This window comes from Eptatretus burgeri, chromosome 3, assembly GCF_056783735.1.
Source record: "Eptatretus burgeri isolate ZD-2024b chromosome 3, Ebu_testis_v1, whole genome shotgun sequence".
Lineage (NCBI taxonomy): Eukaryota > Metazoa > Chordata > Myxini > Myxiniformes > Myxinidae > Eptatretus > Eptatretus burgeri.
Window position 1 is genome coordinate 85623517 of NC_140963.1, and position 24668 is coordinate 85648184.

The window sequence follows — 24668 nt, forward strand, 5'->3', positions numbered from 1 at the left end:
TAATAAAAATAACAGTAAGAAAGTTACTTCATCACGTTTTATTCAAGTGAAACAGGTGCTTAAATAAAATCACTTTGGTGTAGATAACATGAAGCAACCACGATTTTGTGAAACACGGAAACGCACGTACATACAAACATCAGTTCATAGTAAAATGCACGAAGAAATGCAAGGTGGTACCTGATGGGATTAGGGAATATCACAAGGACTCTTCCTTACTTAGAGGACACAATATTCATGTTCTGATGCATCTGTAGTGTGGGTCCTCAACGGTGATATTGCGGTTAAAGAAGGAGAGGATAGATTGGGAAATGAGAGATGGGGAGCAAGGTGCCTCGGCCGTTTGGGTTTGAGTTGTGATCAGGAGGTGGAAAAGGAATTGTGGCTGGGATGTTGGAACTCTGAAGAACAGGAATTGTGACTGGGATCTTGGATTTTGTCCACACAACGAAGCAGTGCCCGTAGGGTAATAGGCAGGGAGAGGCAGCTACGGTAAAAAGGCAAAACCAGACTATCTTTACAGAATCCATCCTGCACAAATATGAAATGTTCCCAACATGGGAGTATGTAAGCTCACCGCTGAAGAACAGAACTTAGGAACTCATCCGTGCAGATTATGGTATCATTGGGCCTTGCTGAGAGCCGGCACCACGGTCCTGTTGGCTTAGTCATGTCCACTTCCACTGCACTCGTAATGGGGAAATAGCACAAATGGGAAATTGTGAACATAAGGATCACAGATGAGAACGAAAAAATGTGTACAGAAAGACCCCAAAAATCGTGGGGTATGTGTTCTTGAAAAATGCAGCAAATGTCAGGGCATTGTTTAAATCAGAAAAAGGGGGATAGGGTTTATTTATTTTTTTAACACTTCATGACTGGTCTCCTATATCCACCGCTGCTGAAACCAATCAGCCTGGAAATCCGTCCACAGAAACCTGCTCCCTCTTATGCACAGATTCATCCCATCTCATCTTACTCATCCTCCTGCTCTTGGTACTCTGAATCCTGCGGTGAGGCACTTGCTTTGAAACAGCTTGCATTCTCCTCCTGGGCAGCAAATCCGACCGAAGGCAACCTCAGGTCAGGTCAGGTATGGGAGCATGTGCCAGAACAGCGCGTCGCTGCGTCCACTTTCCGCCGGTACTCCAGGGGCCTCCGTCTGGCCATCCCCCAGGCAGATGCCAGGCCCATCCCCATCTCCTTGAGATGATGGTCAACCTGCTGCAACCATGAGACACGTGGTCGGCCCACTGGCCTCCTCCACTCATGAGACTCCCTCGGTGAGAGAATCTGGTGAGCAGGATCAGCGTCAGGAAAACGAGCCACATGTCCATACAGCCGCAGCTGACGCTCACGGACTATGCAGGTAACAAATCTCATCCGAGTCTCTCTCAGCAACCGCTCGTTGGACACAAAATCCGACCAGCGATAGCCAAGGATTCTCCGAAGAGACCTGGTACCAAAGGAATTAAGTCTCCGTCTCAGATCCTTGGTCAAAGTCCAAGTCTCGCACCCATAGAGCAAGACTGGAAGTACCAAGGACCTGAAAACTCGGACTTTCGTCCTCCCGCACAGGTACCGGCAGCGCCACACCCCATGATCCAGTGAATCCATGACTCCCCAGGCCCGACCCAGACGTCTATTGACCTCCGGCTCACAACCTGCGGAGACATGAATATCACTGCCAAGGTAAGTGAATCTATCCACGACCTCAACATCCTCACCACAAACAGACACAGACAGGACAGCAGCATCCAAGATGTCACCGAAAGCCTGGATCTTAGTTTTGACCCAAGAAATCCGTAATCCCAATGGCTCCGACGACTCATTCAGCACGTCGAGGGCCCCCATAAGGATATCTAAGGTCTCCGCAAAGATGACTGCATCATCTGCAAAATCAAGGTCCGAGATCTTGACATTGCCAAACGATGCACCGCAACTTGATCTCTCCGACATCCTCCCAAAAATCCAGTCCATACAAGTGCTGAAAAGTGTGGGGGCAAGTACACATCCCTGACGAACTCCAGTAACAACTGGAAATAAGTCAGAGATAGTACCACCACACTTCACAGCACTCTCAGTACCAGAGTAGAGTTCAGACATCAGATCGATCAGTTTCGGTGGCACCCCACGAAGACCAAGAATCCTCCAGAGGACATCCCGATTCACTGAATCGAACGCTTTACAGAGATCAACATAGGCTGCAAGCAGCCCCTGCCGAAACTCTCGTCTGCGTTCGGTGAGGACACGAAGTGCAAGGATACCGTCAATCGTTGACCTCTTTGGTGTAAAGCCTGACTGCTCTGGACGCTGGTGCTCAAGCAGATGGTGGCGAACCCTATCAAGAATTATCCGAGCAAAGACCTTGCCCGGCACTGAGAGCAGCGTCACCCCTCGGTAGTTGTTGCAGTCTTGGCGATCACCCTTCCCTTTCCAGAGAGGGACAACAAGGCCCCTCTTCCAGTCAGTTGGGATGATGCCTGTGTTCCAGGCAGAGCACAAAACTGCATGCAACGACACGAGTGCAGCATTTCCACCAGCCTTGAGAAGTTCAGCATGGATGCCACAGATCCCTGGAGCTTTGCCCCGTTTCAACTGGTTCACCGCAGCCCGTGTTTCCACAAGCGATGGTGGACCACAGTTGATTCGAGGGTCAGCAACAGGGATTGCAACACCCTTGACGTCCAACTCGACAGCTGGGGGATCACCCTGGTACAACCGCTCAAAGTAACCGGCCCAGCGGGCCTTCACTTCAGACTCCTCTGTCAAGAGCCTACCACTCTCTGCTCGAACTGCAGTGCTCCGAGGGATGGGCTTGGATGAACGTAATGCGCGAATTCCCCTGTAAGCGGGACGAGAATCACCTGTCCACAGGTGATGCTCTACCCCCTCACAGATTCCTCGCACATAGGCCTCCTTGTCCACCCTCAGTGCATGTACAGTTTTACGCCTCAGCTCCCTGAACAGCTCAGCTCTGCCATTCAGCCTGGCCCTGCAACTCTGGTCAATGGTATCCAGTGTCCCTTGAGAGACAAAATTCTTCTTTGCCCTGCGGTGAACTCCAAGGCATCCACCGGCAACATCAAGGACGGTGGTCTTGAAGGTGCTCCACAACTCTTCAGGACCCCCCAAAGCACCCAGACCCCCCAAGTGTCCACTCAGCCTGTTCGCAAACTCCTCAGCAACTCTCTCATCCCTGAGCTTGGCAACATCCAGCCTAGGCTGGGATGGTACCATTCTCCAGGATTTAAGGTGCAGCTTTAGAGTTGCTACAACAAGCCTGTGGTCAGTATTGAGGAACTGAGCACTCCGGTAGACCCTGCAGTTCTGGATCATCCTCAACGACCGTCAATGAGGACATGGTCAATCTCCTTTGCCACACCGCCAGCGTTGGAATACCAAGTCCAGCGATGAGCTTGCGGGCGCTGAAACAATGAACCAGCCACCCTAAGTCCATGACTTCTTGCAAAGTCAAGGAACTTAGTGCTATTCTGGTTCATAGTTCCTGACCCATGGGGACCAACACACACCTCATAACCATCCCTATCAGTTCCAGTCGATGCATTGAAATCTCCCAAGACTAGAAGTGTATCTCGTCTGGGGCACTGATCAACCACAGACTCGAGTGGCATAGAATGCATCCTTCACGGTGAGATCGCTCGCCTCAGTCGGAGCATAAATAGAGACCAGGGAAATGACACCTAAGGAGTGGCGAATCCTTAATCTCATAATACGCTCGTTGACCGGTGTTACCTCAATTATCATTGGGGTCAGCTTATTGGACACAGCTACAGCAACTCCTTGGGTATGGTAACCATCAGAGCGACCAGACCAATAGTAGGTGTAACCACCCACCATTATCTCGCCGCAATCCGGTCTCCGAACCTCAGAGAGAGCTGCAATCCCGATGTCCAAACGCTTGAGCTCAGATGATAACAGACAGGTGATCATCCTCTCTTAGGGATAGGACATTCCAGGCACCCACCCGAAGGGACCGCCTCAGGTTAACCCAAGGAGACCGGCGTCTGGTGGACGACACCTCAGCACCACTCCGACACACTCTCCCGCAATCTGACCCAGGGATGTTACCCCGTGGTTTCCCTCCTATCAAAGATTGGGGGTCCCGAAGGCTTTGCCCCAATCCCGTCATCCGGTGAGCTGCCCTGCGAAGGGAAGCTGCACAGGAGGTACTCCCACGGAGTGGGTTTTCAGATTTTTTTGCGTTTTTGCGTTTTGCGGAATGAAGCGTTTTACGGTGGCCGGAGTGCAAATCCTGCCACCAACCTCCTAATAAAAAGTAACCCAACTGCGGGAGGACGTCCGCAGACACAGTTGGGCACTAGATATGGATGGCCGTTGGCTCACAAGGAGCTCCTCCGCCCTTTGACAGGTTTTGTTTTTAATCCTGCTGGGTGTCCATATCCAAACACCCTCCTCACCAGAAAACCTGGTGGGGGAGACAGTTTAGTCGCCGACAACCCGACCATGGAACAGGTTAGTACAGGTTTATATGGTACCTGTAGCAGGTCACAGATCGAACCTGACCTGACTCAGATCATTCCGCAAAGCCTGTAACGAGTGTGACTACCCTCAGGGGAGCCAAAAAACATCAGTCCAATCTCAAGAATGAGCTTTCAAACTTGTCTCCCCCCTCAAAAGCCTGGTAGCACCTTGTCAAGTCCAGCTCTCATGTATGCTTCCCTTCTCTCACTGCAAATGGCACCACATGGAGAATGCCCAGCGTCTGGTTTTGGAGGTCAACTTTGAAATGTGGCTTGCCCAAAAGAGATCATGACTGAGAGTTATAACTAAGAGTCGATGGGAGGATTGTGTGTGTGTGTGTGTGTGTGTGTGTGTGTGTGTGTGTGTGTGTGTGTGTGTGTGTGTGTGTGTGTGTGTGTGTGTGTGTGTGTGTGTGTGTGTGTGTGTGTGAGAGAGAGAGAGAGAGAGAGAGAGAGAGAGAGAGAGAGAGAGAGAGAGAGAGAGAGAGAGAGAGAGAGAGAGAGAGAGAGAGAGAGAGAGAGAGAGAGAGAGAGAGAGAGAGAGAGAGAGAGAGAGAGAGAGAGAGACACACACAGAGAGAGAGAGAGAGAGAGGGAGAGAGAGAGAGAGAGAGAGAGAGACACACACAGAGAGAGAGAGAGAGAGAGAGAGAGAGAGAGAGAGAGAGAGAGAGAGAGAGCGACAGAGATAGAGATATATATATATAGATCTCAGGATGGAAAAACATATTCCAAGTGTTTGACTTGTCGCACATGAAATTTGGGTCGCACATGTCCCACCAGAAAAGGAAGAACCCTATTGATTTTGGGCGTGGCCAGATCCAAGATGGCCGACTGGGGCAGCCATCTTGAAATTTTTTTTCGCCATATCAATTTGAAATTTGGGTCACACATGTACCACCTGAAAAGGAAGAACACTATTGATTTTGGGCGTGGCCAGATCCAAGATGGCCGACTGGGGCAGCCATCTTGAAAAAATGTTTTTCGCCATATCGATTTGAAATTTGGGTCACATGTACCACCTGAAAAGGAAGAACCCTATTGATTTTGCGCGTGGCCGGATCCAAGATGGCCGACTGGGGCGGTCCGTCCGTCCGGCTGGCTGGCTGGGCGTCAACATTTATAGCTGCGAGTGCGATAACTCAAACTGTTCGCCATGTCGATTTGAAATTTGGCTCACATGTACCACCTTAAAAGGAAGAACCCGATTGATTTTGGGCGTGGCCAGATCCAAGATGGCTGACTGGGGCGGTCCGGCTGGCTGACTGGGCGTCAACATTTATAGCTGTGAGTGCGATAAATCAAACTGTTCGCCATATCAATTTGAAATTTGGGTCACATGTACCACCTGAAAAGGAAGAACCCTATTGATTTTGGGCGTGGTCGGATCCAAGATTGTCGACTGGGGTGGCCATCTTGAAAACAATTTTTGTTGCCATATCGATTTGAAATTTGGGTCACATGTACCACCTGAAAAGGAAGAACCCTATTGATTTTGGGCATGCCCGGATCCAAGATGGTCGACTGGAGTGGTCCGTCCGTCCGGTTGGCTGGGCGTCAACATTTATAGCTGTGAGTGCGATAACTCAAACTGTTTGCCATATCGATTTGAAATTTGGGTCACATGTACCACCTGAAAAGGAAGAACCCTATTGATTTTGGGCGTGGCCGGATCCAAGATGGCTGACTGGGGCAGCCATCGTGAAAAAAATTTTTTGTAATAAATGGAAAACCGCTTATCTGATTTCAATTATTTTTCAATGGCTGGTTTTCTGCATTCCAATTGTTTCCAGTTATGGTCAGTATATTGATTTCAATTATTTTTTAATATTTCAATCCTCTCTGAACACGTGCGATCCGGACAAATTCAGAGCCAAAGTATGGTTAAACGACAGGTTTGTTTTCCGATTCATGTTTCGATTTGTGTTCAAAATCTAACATTCAATTGAAATGAAGTTGTTCCTCGATCACAAGATGACATTTGTGGATGGACCAACGGACAGACAGAAAGACAAAGTAAACGAATTGCTTAACCCCGCTTTTCGCTTCGCGAATTGTAAAAAATGAGTTCCGCAGATTGCCAGCGAGTAAACAAACATTCATATTCGTGGTAGTTCATATGAAGGATGTGGAACGTACAGCACATGAGGTTTTCAGTGAGAGGATGCTGAAAGTATACAATCAGGAGGATGTCGGACAGCAACACCACTTCAAAATGGTAACAATTGGACAGATCTGCACACAGTGGAACACCACCACCATTACTATGCAACATTTCAAGCCCTTTTTCCACATTCTCACCATCGTCCCATAATTAGCCTTCCAGATCATTCTGCACATTGATATCCTTTTGGCCCTTATTTTGATCCAAAAAAGTTTCATAGTTTTTTGGATTCATTTGCCAAACATTTTATTGAGTAAGGTTGGTCAAAAGTTTCAAAATTCTCATTCCAAGATCAATTCCATTTCGCACATATCATAACACCATCATCCAAACCCAGCTGAAAAGGGGGTATTTTATGTGTGCCCTCTCCAGTCCTCTTCGTAAGCCCTGATCAACCGGGTCTTTTTAGTCTCGCAACCCCTTTGGGGCAAGACTATAGCAACATACGTGTGTCTGTGTGTTTGTTGACTGCTATCTCTACACGTGGGTGGGTTTCAGGAGATGGAACGGAGAACTTCCTGGTCTCAAAGTAGCACCTCTGTTAGGGGTGTGTGTGTGTGTGTGTGTGTGTGTGTGTGTGTGTGTGTGTGTGTGTGTGTGTGTGTGTGTGTGTGTGTGTGTGTGTGTGTGTGTGTGTGTGTGTGTGTGTGTGTGTGTGTGTGTGTGTGTGTGTGTGTATTTTCAGTTTAATTTTTTTTTCCTCTGCAACCGCTTGACCAATCTATGCGAAACTTTAAACATGGGAGGGACTCCCCATGCAGAATATTTTATTGATAACTCTGTCATAGGTCACATGATATGGCAGCCATATTGGATAAAGGAAAAAATTTGGACATCATCTTCTCCAAAACCACCCAACGAAAAAAATTTAAACTTGGCATATGTCAAACTCCTTATAGTACAGGCATTTTAGCAGAAATATTTGGTCAACCTCCCACAAATTGCAACAAAAGCAAACTCAACAGATTTTGATTCCTGGATATGTCCTCAGTGACAGAAAAAAAAAGTCCTAAGGGATCCTCCAGGGGGAAAGTCCTGAAATCATGGATATCCAATATGGCCACCACCCGGCTTTGGGGAAAATGAGAAAATTGTGAAGATTGATATTTTACAATGTAAATATATGGTTTTCTGCATTCTAATTGTTTCTAGTTCTGGTCAGTATATTGATATACAATAATAATTATAAAAAGGTGAAATGTATTGAGGGTAAAATAAAAAATTATAGATTTTTTTGTCCAAAAATGTCTTTTTTTGTCCCGAAAAAATATATATTTACCTGATACTGATTTTGGCTCCTGGACAAAAAAAAAAGAAACGTTGAAGACACAAGATGAAATCAAGTCTATGGCAATACAATATAATTATGTAAATCATTGAAACATGACAAAATTCACAATTCCACTCGGGGCAATCACATCTGCCTGACGAAGGTTTCGAAATGAAAATGAAAATTCGCATTAAACTCAGAAACTACATCCATTATAAACTTACTTTACATGTTGAGAAAAATCAAGCGTATTAAAGTTAGAACTCGACAATGTCGTCATCATCCTCATCATTGTCACATGGAGTGTTTGTGCAGCCAGAGCCCCTGCAGTTTCCACAAGCTGGAGTGCACTCAATGTTGTGCTTCTTGCATGTGCATCTCATGGTGCTACATTTAGCCTGGCAGTTGCACCTAATGACACGGAACATCTTTTCAGGAGCTTGATCTATTGATGTCTGAAGTGGCACAAAACCCTCGTCACACTTCTGCCAACCCCAGTCTGTGGAAGAAGTATGCAAGTCTGACGTCTTGAAACGAATCAAAGACCACCTTCAGAAGCATGCCGAGTCTGCAAAGATATCTTCTAGAACTTCAGCGCTCTGGGTTCAGTATATGGACATGCTCGACATTCTACGCAAATACATCCGGGCAGAGCGCACTGGGACCTGGGCACTACATCTACAGGCCATCCAGGAAATGCTGCCTTACCTGGCAGCCTCGGGCCACAACCTGTATGCCAAATCTGCAAGGGTGTATCTGCAGCAGATGTCCAACCTCAAAACTCAACATCCCAATGTCCAACAACGTTTTGATGAGGTGTTCCATGTGGTTCGACGAAGTGATCGCCTGTGGGCAGGTCTTTCATCTGACCTGATCATCGAACAAGTTCTGATGAGAAGTTTGAAGACCAGCGGGGGGTTCACACGAGGGCGAGGAATGACAGAACAACAACGGCTGGTATGGCTACGATCAATGCCTGCCTGTGCAGAAATAATCCAGGCAATGCAGGAGCTCACAGGTGTGAACTACAACACTGGAGAGCAGAAGGACACGACCAAGGCAAGACAATCTCGTGACTGGAAGGACACACTATCAGCTCTTCAGTATTTACAGGAACGGAATCCGTTCAGTCGTGATCCATGTCTGAGGAACATTGCCACTCGAGTTCATGCACACCCCACCGTCAACGTCGATACAGCACATGCTGTAGGAGCCAAAATATTGAAATCTATGGATGGGAAAACACCTGCCGAGTACACATTTAAGAGGAAAGACCAAGTTGTCACCCTCGGCATGAAGTCATCTGTCAAGATTGATGAAGAGCAAGTCCAGGTTGACCCACAACTCCTCTTTCAGAGACTGATCACTGTTGCACAGACAGCAGAAGAACTGGAGTCGGCCTTCAAATATGAACTGTGCAGCTATCCACCAGCCCTCTTTGATTCCTCTCTTCAGCTCTGAGAAGCACACAAGCCAGTCTTTGCTGATGCCATCTGGGATCTTCTTGGATCCGATGTCCCAGCCGATATCCCCAATGATGGGCAACAGTATGTTTTGGATGGCGGGGCACTTGTTCAACGCATTCCATGGTCTCGTGGAGCTACATACAGAGGCATATGCCACCAGTACACCGATTATGTAACGAAGAAGTACGGAGATGCCATAGTTGTGTTTGATGGTTATGAGAGTACCAACACGAAGGACATGACACACCAGAGACGGTCTAAAGGGAATGCTGGCACTACTGTGACATTTACAGCTGACATGCGTCTCACAATGAAGAAGGAACAGTTTCTTGCCAAAAGGCAGAATAAACAGCGATTCATTTTTATGTTGAGTGAAGAGCTTCAGAAGAAGAACTGTGAGACACACCATGCCTCAGGGGATGCTGATCTCCTGATTGTACTGAAGGCTGTGCAGTCTGCTACTGTCACCAACACTGTGTTAGTTGGTGAAGACACAGACCTCCTCGTCCTCCGATGTTACCATGCAAGCTTAGAATCCCATGACCTCTGCTTTTGTCCCGAGCTAAAGAAGAACACGAGGAAGCCTCACATCTGGAACATCAAGGCTACAAAAAAAAAGATTTGGTACAGACATATTCAAGCACATACTGTTTCTACATGCAGTTCTTTGGTGCCACACGACATCTCGTCTTCATGGGATTGGAAAAGGAGCTTCCCTCAAAACGTTCAAAGCAAACAACACATTCCGTGAGCAGGCCAAGGTTTTTGATATATATCCAGCTTCCGTATGTGATGTGGCAGATGCAGGAGAAAAAACATTGGTGATAATCTACAACGGAAAGTCAACCGACACCCTGGACACCCTCCAGTATCAGCGGTACTGGGACAAGGTGTCTTGGAGCTCCTCTCACGTGCAACCACAGACGTTACCACCAACATCAGAAGCAGCAAAGTATCATAGCCTGCGCGTGTATCTGCAAGTCCAAGAATGGAAGGGATGTGCAGATGAACTTCTTCCAACAGACTGGGGTTGGCAGAAGTGTGACGAGGGTTTTGTGCCACTTCAGACATCAATAGCTCCAGCTCCTGAAAAGATGTTCCGTGTCAGGTGCAACTGCCAGGCTGAATGTAGCACCATGAGATGCACATGCAAGAAGCACAACATTGAGTGCACTCCAGCTTGTGGAAACTGCAGGGGCTCTGGCTGCACAAGCACTCCATGTGAAAATGATGAGGATGATGACATTGTCGAGTTCTAACTTTAATACGCTTGATTTTTCTCAACATGAATAGTAAGTTTATAATGGATGTAGTTTCTGAGTTTAATGCGAATTTTCATTTTCATTTCGAAACCTTCGTCAGGCAGATGTGATTGCCCCGAGTGGAATTGTGAATTTTGTCACGTTTCAATGATTTACATAATGAAATTGTATTGCCATAGACTTGATTTCATCATGTGACTTCAACGTTTTATTTTTTTTGGTCCAGGAGCCAAAATCAGTATCAGGTAAATTTTTTTTTTTTTTCGGGACAAAAAAAGACATTTTTGGACAAAAAAGCTATAATTTTTTATTTTACCCTCAATACATTTCACTTTTTTTATAATTATTCTTGTATATCAATATACTGACCATAACTAGAAACAATTATAATGCAGAAAAACATTTACATATTAAAATATCAATCTTTACAATTTTCTCATTTTCCCCAAAGCCGGGTGGCGGCCATATTGGATTTCCATGATTTCAGGACTTTCCCCCCCTGGAGGATCCCTTAGGGCTTTTTTTTTTCTGTCATTGAGGACATATCCAGGAATCAAAATCTGTTGAGTTTGCTTTTGTTGCAATTTGTGGGAGGTCATCTGACATTTGACTCTACTATTAAGCCATGGGGAGTTTGACATATGCCAAGTTTAATTTTTTTTTCAAAAAAACACTAGGGCCTCTGGGTATATTAGCTGATGACAACGACATCAGTAAAGTGGTATTCCAGCCATAATTGGTCAAATCAAAATCCTTATCCAAAAAATCTGAAACTTCATACATCTGATCTTCAGCCTGATTGATGTGAGTGAATAATTAAATTTATGACATCGCTCACGTGCTCTGGTGGCCATATTGGATTGAAAATAAAAACGTAACAAATCTCCAGAACTGCTGAACAGATCGATGCAAAACCTCGTACATATGATCGATCAAGCAGCCATGAGGAATATACAGTAGTTTGAATTTTTTTTAATATTCGACTTCACTGATGCAATTTAGCCCAAATATGCACAAAAGTTGTCATTAAATATCCCAATAATCAATCAATAAAGCTACGGATAATGGCAATGTATGCGACATAATAGGGTGCATGGATGATACGAAAAAAAAAAGATATATATATATATATATATATATATATATATATATATATATATATATATATATATATATATATATATATATATATATATATATATATATATCAGTGGGCCACTATAGTAGTGTTGAGTTAATGATGGAATTTTTGTTCAGAATAAGCGTGCGAGGCGAGACTATGTGCTTTCCGGAGTGCCGTAATAGTTTCTTAAAGCACCTGTAGGAGCCACATGCCGAATGCAGCTCTGCAAAAGCTCAACAAGGCAGGCTTGCTGCCGGAGTGTAGACAGAATTACAGGGATGTGCTCCAGCTGAGAGAAACGTAGCCGTGAAACAAGACGCCCTTTGAGTGGCTGACCACTTGCCATGATCCGTTGCTCTTCAAACGCATATTGATGATGCTGGTCAGGTAGAAACTAAGGCCACAATGAGCCAGGAAGTACACGTTCAGTTTTGGCCAATATTTTACTGTCCAATCACCTTGCTTCCAATTTCCTCATTTGCAAATATGAATTTGGAAAGAAAGAGTGAGATGAGCTCACCACATAGTAGCGCTGATAATCACCCTGCACGTTGCTCACCCCTTTCTCTTGCTGCCTGCCAGCACCAGTATCTCCTTCCAAAGCAAGTTGGATCGTGAGATCGAGGAAGGAGTACTCTTTATCTTCATCCATAGAGAGTCCTGCACCCAGCAAAGTAACAGAAGAATGGAGCAAGTTTGTTCGCTGGATGAACAAAAATCTCTCGTAAATATCACACTTTAAAGAAGTGGAAGTTGTGGGCTCTTTGTACCAATTTACAAACCAAGGAACATGAAAAAGGTAGTGCAACACCAAAGAGAAATGCTCGGGTTTGTGCTTGACATCACAAGCTCAGAGTCTAAATTTCAAGGTTAATTCGGCCAACAGGTAAACACTGACCAGTGGACACCTGTACAAGATGCAAGGCACTGGTAGAAAGGACCACAGGCTGTGTAAAATGGAGGCAGAAATATGACGGTGCTTCTACACTACGATCCTCCCATCGGAGTTGAATGGACGACGCGTGACTGGAAAATAAATTTCCATGCAAACACCAAAGCAGAACATTGTAAACCAGTCACAGTGCTAAGTCTATCTCGGGTGGCGATGAGGATGGTAATGTAGTTACCCCTTTGCTTGACCTGAAAGAAGAGCTGGCACCTGGGACGATAATGGTTCACTGCAGATGTTCCCAAATTCCACGCTCAGCATTGCTTTGTTGCCCAATTTAGCCACTGTGAATGCAGCAAAGACGACATTCATTAAACTTCCTAACTTTACAATGTGTGATATTATACAGTCTAAAATTGCAATACACACTTTATCAACAGGATGGTTTTTACACTTGGGCCATTTATGTTTAACAGCTTTACCTTTCTCACATCTGAATCATTACCCACACCTCTGCTGCAATTTTCGTACTTAGCAATAAAACATTAGGAACCCTCACATGACCAGCAGGTGCTGTTACTTGGACACACAAATTAACTTCAGAATTTTGGTACACATTATCAGGCTGACTGTACACCTCAACTCTTCTGTTCCAAACTTCTCCTGTATGTGCAGCTGCCTTCCAGAGTCTGTTCTGTTCAAGTCTTCCCTTCTAGACTTCAAAATCGGGCAGTGCACTGCCATCTTCTATCATCCCCCATCCTTACCTACAATCTTTATTACCCCCTCTCCTCACTCCCTCCCTCATTAACCCATTCTAACCCAACCCTTCAACTAGCAGATTGCAATTTCCTTCCCTCTTATCTCCTGTTCACTCATTTCCTTGCTTGTGTCCAAGAGTTACCCCTGCTGCCCCACTATCAGTTCATATTCTTTGTCACCTTGCTCTTCCATGAGCCTCAATCTTGGAGAATTTTTTTTCTTCAAATTAGTGTGTACAGTCAGATTAAAGCCATCTGATGTCTAAATATAGTGTAGGTGGGGAGGGGGTGGTACAACCAATTCAGCCCAGGTGAAAGTTTATGAGAACAGTAGTTGCTTTTATGGTATTGTCAAAGGTAAAGGGATCCATCATGTGGTGCATCAGGTGTGGTTGTCTGGTGAAAAGGAAAACCGAATGGATCAGTTTTCCAAATAAACCTTCACTGAAGAAGCAAAAATATTTTGCAATATTTCTCCCTCCCCCATTCCTCAGGGAATCTGAAGTGACCTTGCTCATGGCTCAAGCAGATGGATGAGCTAGCTTGAACTGCAAGCACCTCTCCTGGGGTTACAAAATAGTTGAGTCTTGTGGGCAAACCTGGAAAGAAAATACAATAACCAGAGTGAAGTCTATGGCATGCCATCACAAATCCCCACACTATTTTTTGGTCTTTTTTGCATGCACTGTCGAGGCTCGTATGAGAGCTTCCCACCTAAAGCTAAGTTAACATGACGAAAAGTTCCACCAAGAATGACCCAATATCCAATTTTGAGTTAAATTGTTTTCCCCATTTTGACCCCTGTGACCCAAAGTTCCCACCCCCAGGGCATGAACTGGGGGTCAAATCCAAAAAATCGTGACATATTCGTGCATCCTGCAATGTTGATTGCATATACAGTGCAAAGTTTCATTTTAAAATGTGCCCGTCGTGAAAGCAACCAATAAGTAACTGGGGTTGTCACTTTGGAGATGTGTCTTTCACTCTTTCCTTCAGATACACTCTCCACATTATAACTGAACCAAACCCACCAATTACAAATGTGTGTGCTGGAGAGTACATACAGGACCTTGAAATTAAAATACATGGTTGCACACCCCCTTCGTTAGAACTTACTCGTTTAATTAGTAGGTCTTCACAAAGTACAACCTTTCAAGATGTAAACTCTGACTACACGTGTGTGAACTAGAATGGCACTCGGTAGACCTCATACCTCCACCAGGCTGAACGGTTTACATTTTGGATCCCACTGAAAGTCCAGATCTGTATCCTGACATTCACCAAAATCAAATTGGCTTGTTCTCATCACCTACCCAACTCATCCACCAAGTTTTGTTATAATCCATCCACAACTTTTTGAAATATCATGTGACATATCGTTTTTTGTCCCGTCTCTCAAGGGTTAGGAATCTTTCTAAAAATTCTCGTATTCAGATCTGGATCTTCACCAAAATAGAATAAGTTCGTCCTTGTCACACACACCAAACCTGTCCACCAAATTTCGTCGAAATCCGTCCACAAAACCTTTTTGAGATATCCTGCTCACAGACAGAGGTGAAAACATAACCTCCGTCCACCTTCGGTGCGGAAGTAATAATAATATATTTTGCCATGTACAGACTCAGCATAGTGAGACATCACAATAAAAAGATTTAAATGTTTACAACACTCAATTTAAGAATACATCACTCCCAGAGAGACCACAAAACCTTCATTCATGGAGTGCGTTTCAAATGAGGTTTCACGCAAGTGTGAATACTGCACTGGAGCACTGATCAGCATGAGGATTGGCTTAAAGCGAGCTCTACATCTGATCTTTAAACAGGTCTTGCCATCCAGAGGAACCCTCACCCCTTGAACGCAGAGTTACATGACCGACGAGGCCGTTCTGCAATGCACCAAGGGGGCTTTCTCCAGTCCGTTCCCTGCACACACGCACGCACACGCAATACACCCTGCTTTCTTGGTTTAGAGCAGAGTACACCCTGCGAGACGTGCAACATGTAGTACACACGATACCCCTCCAGGACCTACCGATGCGAGTTTGCCATTAGTATTAGATTAGCCTCCATGACGCTCAACGATTGCAGCATCTGCTTCTTCAAATAGCTGAGGTAGGAGAATACAATTAAAGGATAAATCAGACAGACTCCATTACAAGGTGCCACAAAAAGAGATACAAATAAATCAAGAAATCTCTAAAAGAAAACAACCACCACCCCCCACATAATATTCAAGGCTGAGGTTTAAAATTCCATTCTTGGACATATTTCTGCCTTCATGATGTCGTCAGCAAGACAAAAATATGCTTTTAAAACTCCAGGCGTTCAGCTAAGCCTGCATTTGACATCACTTTACACGAGGTGTACTTTGAATAAATATAATGTTCAGCAAATTGGAAATTGAAAACAAAACGGGTAATAGTTTCAGGAAGCAAGGTCATTCCATGTCAACTTATCTCAGGTGCCAATTAGAAAGTTTGATGAAAAAAAAATTAATAAATAATTATTTTATAGATAAATGATGATGCAAAGTTTTAGTCTGAAACTCCAAGTGGTTTGGGGGTTCCAAATATGGTTCCACCGTTTTTTCGTTTTGATCATCTTTTCTTGGACTTGCAAATTGATGTTCTGGGAAGATCATATCTTGCCAGAGGATGAAGGTATAAAACTGAAATGATTAACTCTGGGTAATTTTTAACAATCTTTCGGAAACTGCCCTCGTGTGACAGAATGGTGCGGAGGTAACACACTTACCTTTGACCTGTCTCATCTGTGTTCAATTCCTGGTCCAACCATAAATTGTCAGATTGGTGCTTTTCAGGAAGGTAGTTGGATCACAAAGTGTGCCATCCCATGGTTGGATGTTCAGCCAGTTCTCACATATGCTGGCATTAGTTGGTCGACGTTAAAGGTCCCACGGTGTCTTTTACGAAGAGTTAGGTGAGTTATCACCATGCTAGGCCTGACAGACTGTTTTATGAAAGACTTGGGCCACTAAAGATCCCCTGGCCGACCCCATAAGGTGAGAATAATTGGGGCTGTTAAAGAACAAGTAGTTGAAATAGTTTCAGAATCCACCCAAGAAAATAGTGTAACCTTCTTCACCATTCTTAAATTATAAGCTTCTCGAGGCAAACCTCACCTTGTGTCATCAGATTTTTGGGTTCACCCAGAGCCTACACAAGTGCTTGGAGGAATTCCTTATGATGGATACACATCTTATACTGTCGGACCCCGACATTCACGTTTCCACTCATCACAGACCCCATGTATTCACGGTTCATAAAATAGGACTTGCTTCCACATTCGCGGCCCTGTGCGTCGTCCAGTCGCAGTTTTTCTTGAGATTTATTGATTTTCCCCTCTGAATCATGAACCGCTGAGAACATATTCCCCTTTTTCCCATTGAAACAATGTCCCACATTCATGGCATTTTTCAGGAATGTATCCCCCGTGAATGTTGTGGTCAAACAGTGTATATATATGTATGTAAAATCTTGCGAACCATGGTATCTGTCCTCCTGTCTGTCTGTCCATACGTCCATCTATGTCTCCCGTTTATGGCGGCTACTTCCCACGCTGCGTTTGAAAAGCTTCTGATTGATTATTTTGCATTTTCACTTCACTTTTGTTTATGCAATATCGTCAGTGACTTTATTGTCTCTTCCAGTAATATTTAAAATCAACATGAACATTTGGATTAAAGTTACCTACACAGACCTTCACGAAGTAACACACAATTTAAAATAGATATATTTTTACACTCTTTTTAGACAAATCCAACCTCTGCCGCCCGATGTTTCACCACCATTTTGTCGTGAGCGGTATAAGAAGTTCAGAGCTTTTGGCTCCGAGTGAAACCAAGAGTACAACACAATTAACCTTTTTAAAGTAAATGAAATAATTTAAATTAATAGATCAACTTAAACTTTTCCCATCACTGGGGACAGGTACTTTTGCTAGTTTAGGTGCAAGTATAGCCTTAACAAGCAATCAATTAAACCATTTATAAAAATGCATAGCTGGCGTCATAAGATCGATCTGTCGGAAAAAATAAATGTTGAAAATCCTCACTTTAACTGGTAAATGATCATGTGGGCAATTCCCCTGTGTATTGAACTCACACTTTAAAATCCATCTATCTCATATTCATGTGTGCCAAGGTTCAGCTTCGTGGATCCGTTCCTTCAATGTCCGATGATTTTTGAATCGTGCTCGTCAATGGAACTTCCCCTTGATAAGAAACAAGCCAGCTGGGTGCCCAAGTGATTCACGATACAGTGGTTTGTAATTTATTTGGTTGTGTTACATTATTGGGGGTGCCAGCATGTTTGTTCGTTTGTTTTTGTGGATTTTGATTGGTGTGGCAGGTTAGTTGGCAGTGTCAAATTATTGGGTGCACAACAGTCGGAAACTTACAACTCGACAAAGTTCACAATGGCCAGACCCACTACTCACCTTCACTCATTTGTTCCTATTTTTATTTTCTCGCCTGTGGAACCAACTTCCCGTCTTTCAGTCCCATTCTTCCTCCCAGGACTTCAAGATAGCTGTTCACCACGACCTCAGGTTATCCCCCATCTACACTCTTGATCTCTTCTACCCCAAATGACCCCCATTCCAAAGCACTCCCTTTTTCCAGGTTGTTGTACGAGGCTGATCCACCATCTGTCAAGTTGGATGTCAGGGGTGTTACTATCCCCATTGCTGACCCTCCAAATCAACTGTGGTCCACCTTTGTTTGTGGAAACACTGACTGCGGTGAACCAGTTGAAATGGGGTAAAGCTCCTGGGATCTGTGGCATCAATGCTGAACTTCTCAAAGCCAGTGGAAATGCTGCATTTGTGTCATTGCATACAGTTATATGCTCTGCCTGGAGCACAGGCATCATCCCAACTGAGTGAAAGAGGGGCCTTGTTGTCCCTCTCTGGAAAGGGAAGGGTGATCACCAAGACAGCAACAACTACCAAGGGATGACGCTGCTCTCAGTGCCGGGCAAGGTCTTTGCTCGGATAATTATTGATAGGGTTCGCCACCCATCTGCTTGAGCACCAGCGTCCAGAGCAGTCAGGCTTTACACCAAAGAGGTCAACGATTGACCGTATCCTTGCTCTTCGTGTCCTTACTGAACGCAGACGAGAGTTTCGGCAGGGGTTGCTTGCAGCGGATGTTGATCTGTGCAAAGCGTTTGATTCAGTGAAACGGGATGTCCTCTGGAGGATTCTTGGTCTTCGTGGGGTGCCACAAAAACTGATCGATCTGATGTCTGAACTCTACTCTGGTCCTGAGAGTGCTGTGAGATGTGGTGGTACTATCTCTGACTTATTTCCAGTTGTTACTGGAGTTAGTCAGGGGTGTGGACTTGCCCCCACACTTTTCACCGCTTGAATGGATTGGATTCTGGGGAGGATGTCAGAGAGATAAAGCCACGGTGCATCGTTTGGGAATGTCAAGATCTCTGACCTTGATTTCACAGATGATGCAGTCGTCTTTACCGAGACTTTAGATATCCTTTTGGGGGCCCTCAAGGTGATGAATGAGGAGTCGGAGCCACTGCAATTACAGGTTTCCTGGGTCAAAACTAAGATCCAGGCTTTCAATGACATCTTGGATGTTGCTATCCTTTCTGTATCTGTTTGTGACGAGGATGTTGAGGTCACGGAGAGATTCACTTCCCTTGGCAGTGATATTCATGTCTCTGCTGGCTGTGAGCCAGAGGTCAACAGATGTCTGGGTCAGGCCTGGGGAGTCATGGATTCACTGGATCATGGGGCGTGGCGCTGCCGGTGCCTGTGCGGAAGGATGAAAGTCCGAGTCTTCAGGTCCTTGTTGCTTCCAGTCTTGTTCTATGGATGTGAGACTTGGACTTTGACCTGGGATCTGAGATGGAGACTTAATTCCTTTGGTACTAGGTCTCTTCGGAGAAGAGATATCCTTCCTTGGCTATCGCTGGTTGGACTTTGTGTCCAACGAGCAGTTGCTGAGAGACTCAATTGAGATTTGTTACCTGCATAGTCCGTGAGCGTCAGCTGCGGCTGTATGGACGTGTGGCTCGTTTTCCTGATGCTGATCCTGCTCACCAGATTCACTCAGTGAGGGAGCCTCATGAGTGGAGGAGGCTAATGGGCCAACCATGTGCGTCCTGGTTGCAGCAGGTTGATCTGCATCTCAAGGAGATGGGGATGGGCCAGGCATCTGCCTGGGGGATGGCCAGACGGAGGCCCCTGGAGTACCGGAGGAAAGTGGATGCAGCGACGCGTTGCTCCGACCTGACCTGACGATGTCTCCAGCAGACAAACAGGTGTTTTGGGTTATATTGTATCGATTTATGTTCCAATTGTGTGCATTTTGTACACTCATATTCCAATAGTACGTAATTAATGGACATAATCACCTTCCGATAGTATGTAATTAATACACACTCACATTCCAATAGTATGTTATTAGTACACACGTTCCAATAGCATGTAACTAGTCCACACTCACATTCCAATAGTATGTTATTAGTACACACATTCCAATAGTATATAACTAGTCCACACTCGCATTCCAATAGTATGTTATTAGTACACACATTCCAATAGTATATAACGAGTCCACACTCACATTCCAATAGTATATAACGAGTCCACACTCACATTCCAATAGTATGTTATTAGTACACACATTCCAATAGTATATAACGAGTCCACACTCACATTCCAATAGTATATAACGAGTCCACACTCACATTCCAATAGTATGTTATTAGTACACACATTCCAATAGTATATAACGAGTCCACACTCGCATTCCAATAGTATGTTATTAGTACACACGTTCCAACAGTATGTAACTAGTCCACACTCACATTCCAATAGTATGTTATTAGTACACACGTTCCAACAGTATGTAACTAGTCCACACTCACATTCCAATAGTATGTTATTAGTATGCACGTTCCAATAGTATATAACTAGTCCACACTCACATTCCAATAGTATGTTATGATTACACACATTCCAATAGTATATAACTAGTCCACACTCACATTCCAATAGTATGTTCTTAGTACACACTCACATTCCAATAGTATGTAATTAGTACACTCACATTCCAATATTACGTAATTAGTACACACATTCCAACAGTATGTAATTAGTACACACTCACATTCCAATAGTATGTTATTAGTACACACATTCCAATAGTATATAACTAGTCCACACTCACATTCCAATAGTATGTTATTAGTACACACGTTCCAATAGTATGTAACTAGTCCACACTCACATTCCAATAGTATGTTATTAGTACACACATTCCAATAGTATATAACTAGTCCACACTCACATTCCAATAGTATGTTATTAGTCCACACTCACATTCCAATAGTATGTAATTAGTACACACTCACATTCCAATATTACGTAATTAGTACACATTCACATTCCAATATTACGTAATTTGTACACACTCACATTCCAATAGTATGTAATTAGTACACACTCATATTCCAATATTACGTAATTAGTATACACACATTCCAATAGTACGTAATTAGTACACATTCACATTCCAATAGTATGTAACTAGTACACACTCGCATTCCAATAGTACGTAATTAGTACACACTCACATTCCAATAGTATGTAACTAGTACACACTCGCATTCCAATAGTATGTAATTAGTACACACTCACATTCCAATAGTATGTTATTAGTACACACATTCCAATAGTATATAACTAGTCCACACTCACATTCCAATAGTATGTTATTAGTACACACGTTCCAATAGTATGTAACTAGTCCACACTCACATTCCAATAGTATGTTATTAGTACACACATTCCAATAGTATATAACTAGTCCACACTCACATTCCAATGGTATGTAACTAGTACACACTCGCATTCCAACAGTATGTAATTAGTACACACTCACATTCCAATAGTATGTTATTAGTACACACATTCCAATAGTATATAACTAGTCCACACTCACATTCCAATAGTATGTTATTAGTACACACGTTCCAATAGTATGTAACTAGTCCACACTCACATTCCAATAGTATGTTATTAGTACACACATTCCAATAGTATATAACTAGTCCACACTCACATTCCAATAGTATGTTATTAGTACACACTCACATTCCAATAGTATGTAATTAGTACACACTCACATTCCAATATTACGTAATTAGTACACATTCACATTCCAATATTACGTAATTTGTACACACTCACATTCCAATAGTATGTAATTAGTACACACTCACATTCCAATATTACGTAATTAGTATACACACATTCCAATAGTACGTAATTAGTACACATTCACATTCCAATAGTATGTAACTAGTACACACTCGCATTCCAATAGTACGTAATTAGTACACACTCACATTCCAATAGTTTGTAATTAGTACACACTCACATTCCAATATTACGTAGTTAGTAGACGTACTCACCTTCCAATAGTACACAATTAATAGACGTACTCACGTTTTGTGCAGACACAAACTAACGGAACCAAATGCAGTACCCTCTCCTCTGCTGAGTGTAAAAATTAAATGGCAAAAGGAAAACCGTTTTTGAGGGCAGAATCCGAAAGCTTGGTCAAAATTACTTGGTGTTCAAAGTTTCAGGTCAATGTGTTTAATCTACTCGAAACACCCTCTCCCTTCAGAAGCATTGGCAAGTCATCTTCCGCCACCCTCTCCCTCGCCCTCTTCCCCCCAACACAACCCTCAACACCCGTGATGTGCCAAAGTTTGTTGATGGCATTTAAATAAATAAATAAATAAATAAAAGGGTTGGGGTCTGTAGAGGGAGTTTACAGTGGGGGGGGAGGGGAGTTGCCACCCCAAAAGAGGCATTTTCTTTCTTCTCAGAAACTACACACACAATTCCAATGAAACTTGACCACAGCATTCATCACCCGTGATGTTCCAGAGTTTGTTCACGCAATTTTTTTAAAAATAAAAAAATACATCGGGGTCGAAGGAAGTTTACAGGGGGAGGGAATTTGTACTTTCTACCCACCCCCCCGCCCCCAACAATAGGTATTTGGTTTAACATTGGTTCATTGGTACACTTTGTCGATTCCATCCCATGTTCACTTCCTCCTCAATATCATCAATCTACCAGGTGAGCACCCAGCAGTATTGCCCCTATATTTTTATGCCGAAGTCGCCGGAGGCATGATGTTTTCGGGTTGTCTGTCCGTCTGTCCGTCTGATAGGTTTTCATTACCGCGATAGCGTAAGAATGGCTGAACGGATCCAGGTCAAACTTGGTACAAGTATGTATAATGATGCAAAGATGACCTGATTCGATTTCAGCATCAAGAGGTTAAAGGTCATGTCAGATAAAAATGTGATACTTGAGAACAGTTGAAGGGATTTAAATCAAACTTGGTTCAAGTATGTATCATGATGTAATGATGTGGGCGGGGGCATATCGGTCGATGTCGTGACGTCGAGGAGTGCCGTTCTAGTTTTCTATGATTTTCAGATGTACAAACAAATACAGACACATAATGAAATGAGGGTCCCAAAAAGTCAAAAAAAAAATGGATATGATTCGCAAGCTCAAAACTTATTGTGGTACCCTATATTTAAGGGGTTACTCTCCCAATCCACTTTAAGTTTAAGGCTGAAACTTTTTGCTGGGTTATTGTACCCATAATTTCTGGAAGGTGAGGTGAGTTGGCATGCAATGATTCACCAATCAACTGTAAAGGGTGAAATGCTCACTCATCTGGTGGGCAGTGCTCCAAGCAGCAGAGTTCATCCAAGAGAGGCAAGCAGGCATCCACATGTCCATCTCTGCCAGCAAGTGCAATCAATGAGAGCATAAACATCAAAACAAGGATAGATAATCTTGGTTATTAAACCAACAATCACCACTGAGCGACCTTCTGCATGGCTTTGAAATCGAACTTCAGTTTCCTGCACTCCCGTAAGGAAATATTGTGGAATTTGACCCGCGCCCTCCCCAAACCCCCATCCACATGCCCTTTCCATTCTCTCCTCTTCAATTCACCTACTCCTTCCAATTCCCCTCTCTACCATACTTCCTCTCCTATCTTCCTTTTCTTAATTTGAATAAGAACCTACCTCCTCCCAGTGAATATGTAATAAGTTTATGGCCCACAAGACAGCACACCTTGAGATACGGCATTCAAAGGACACACAAAAACACAGTAATGTGCTTCGTGGGACATGCATATAAAAATAAAAAATACACCGCAATGACAGACTAATTGAGGGGGGGGGGACATTTTCCTTTGGTTGGGGGTACCTCAACAGCTGGACCATCTCTGTGCAGTTCTGCAAGACAAGCAAGTGGTAGTCATGAAAACCGGGGGAAAACAAGGTTGTTGGCAAGGACAAGTATTTCCAAAGCTGTCATACAAGGGACACAATTGATGTCCTACAGGTCATAAGCAGGTTCAACCACAGGGTATGCAAACAAACCTACATGAGTTTGAGTCTCTCCGTGCAGTTTGATACACACAGTTTGCACCACCTCTCCAGCCTCCAGCTGAAAGTACAGCTGCACAGCTTCATTTGAGAGTATCAACTCCCCTTGAGATGAACCATGGAGAGCTTGGAGTCTGGGACACACCCCATAGAACATATCAATTACCACACCATCAGAAAATTATTTTTGGATAATGTGGTTGGCTCTGCCTTTTAGAGGTGGAATTTTGCTGCTCATCAGATGAAGTTTCAGTCAACTAGACAGTGTGAACTGGCACATGATGACTACATGGTCTACATGTGCCAGTTGAGCCAGGCGCATTGAATCCCTCTAAGAAGATCGCTAATAAGATAGCTGGGTCTTTTACCCACAGTCTTGTAGTAATAATATAATAATTCTCCTGAAACTAACTCAGCTGCAAGAAGGGGCTGACAGGATGGCCTAGAGGTATGCACACTTGCCTCTGTGCAGTCTACCCTGGGTTTGAATCCTGACTCGGCTATAAACTTCACAGGCAGTGCGATTCATCAGTGTGTCTACCGTCCTTCGGGTGGACGTTAAACAGGCATTCCATCTGCCGGCATTAGTCAGTGGACCTTGAAGATCCCACGGTGTCCTTCACAAAGTCGGCAAGCTATCGCCATCACTATGAAAAGATAACAAATTCTTGCCTTAACCAGCAGAGGGCATTGCATCAGCAGCACAGCCATGCCCTCAGCCAATAATGCTACCCAGTGGCCTTGTGCTACA

General features: G+C 44.0%; 1 protein-coding gene across 1 annotated transcript in view; it reads right to left on the bottom strand.

Moving 5' to 3' along the window:
- Positions 1-23: 23 nt before the first annotated feature.
- LOC147030361 (mediator of RNA polymerase II transcription subunit 1-like) overlaps positions 24-24668 on the bottom strand; it is a 29448-nt gene continuing 4803 nt past the window's right edge. Inside the window, 14 exon segments of the mRNA XM_085874319.1 lie at positions 24-401; positions 403-487; positions 578-683; positions 6645-6740; positions 11986-12184; positions 12311-12450; positions 12689-12816; positions 12918-13023; positions 13950-14039; positions 15292-15365; positions 15475-15549; positions 23189-23260; positions 23736-23764; positions 23916-24051. Coding sequence (XP_085730445.1) covers positions 285-401; positions 403-487; positions 578-683; positions 6645-6740; positions 11986-12184; positions 12311-12450; positions 12689-12816; positions 12918-13023; positions 13950-14039; positions 15292-15365; positions 15475-15549; positions 23189-23260; positions 23736-23764; positions 23916-24051 — 1453 coding nt within the window. The 3' untranslated portion in view covers positions 24-284.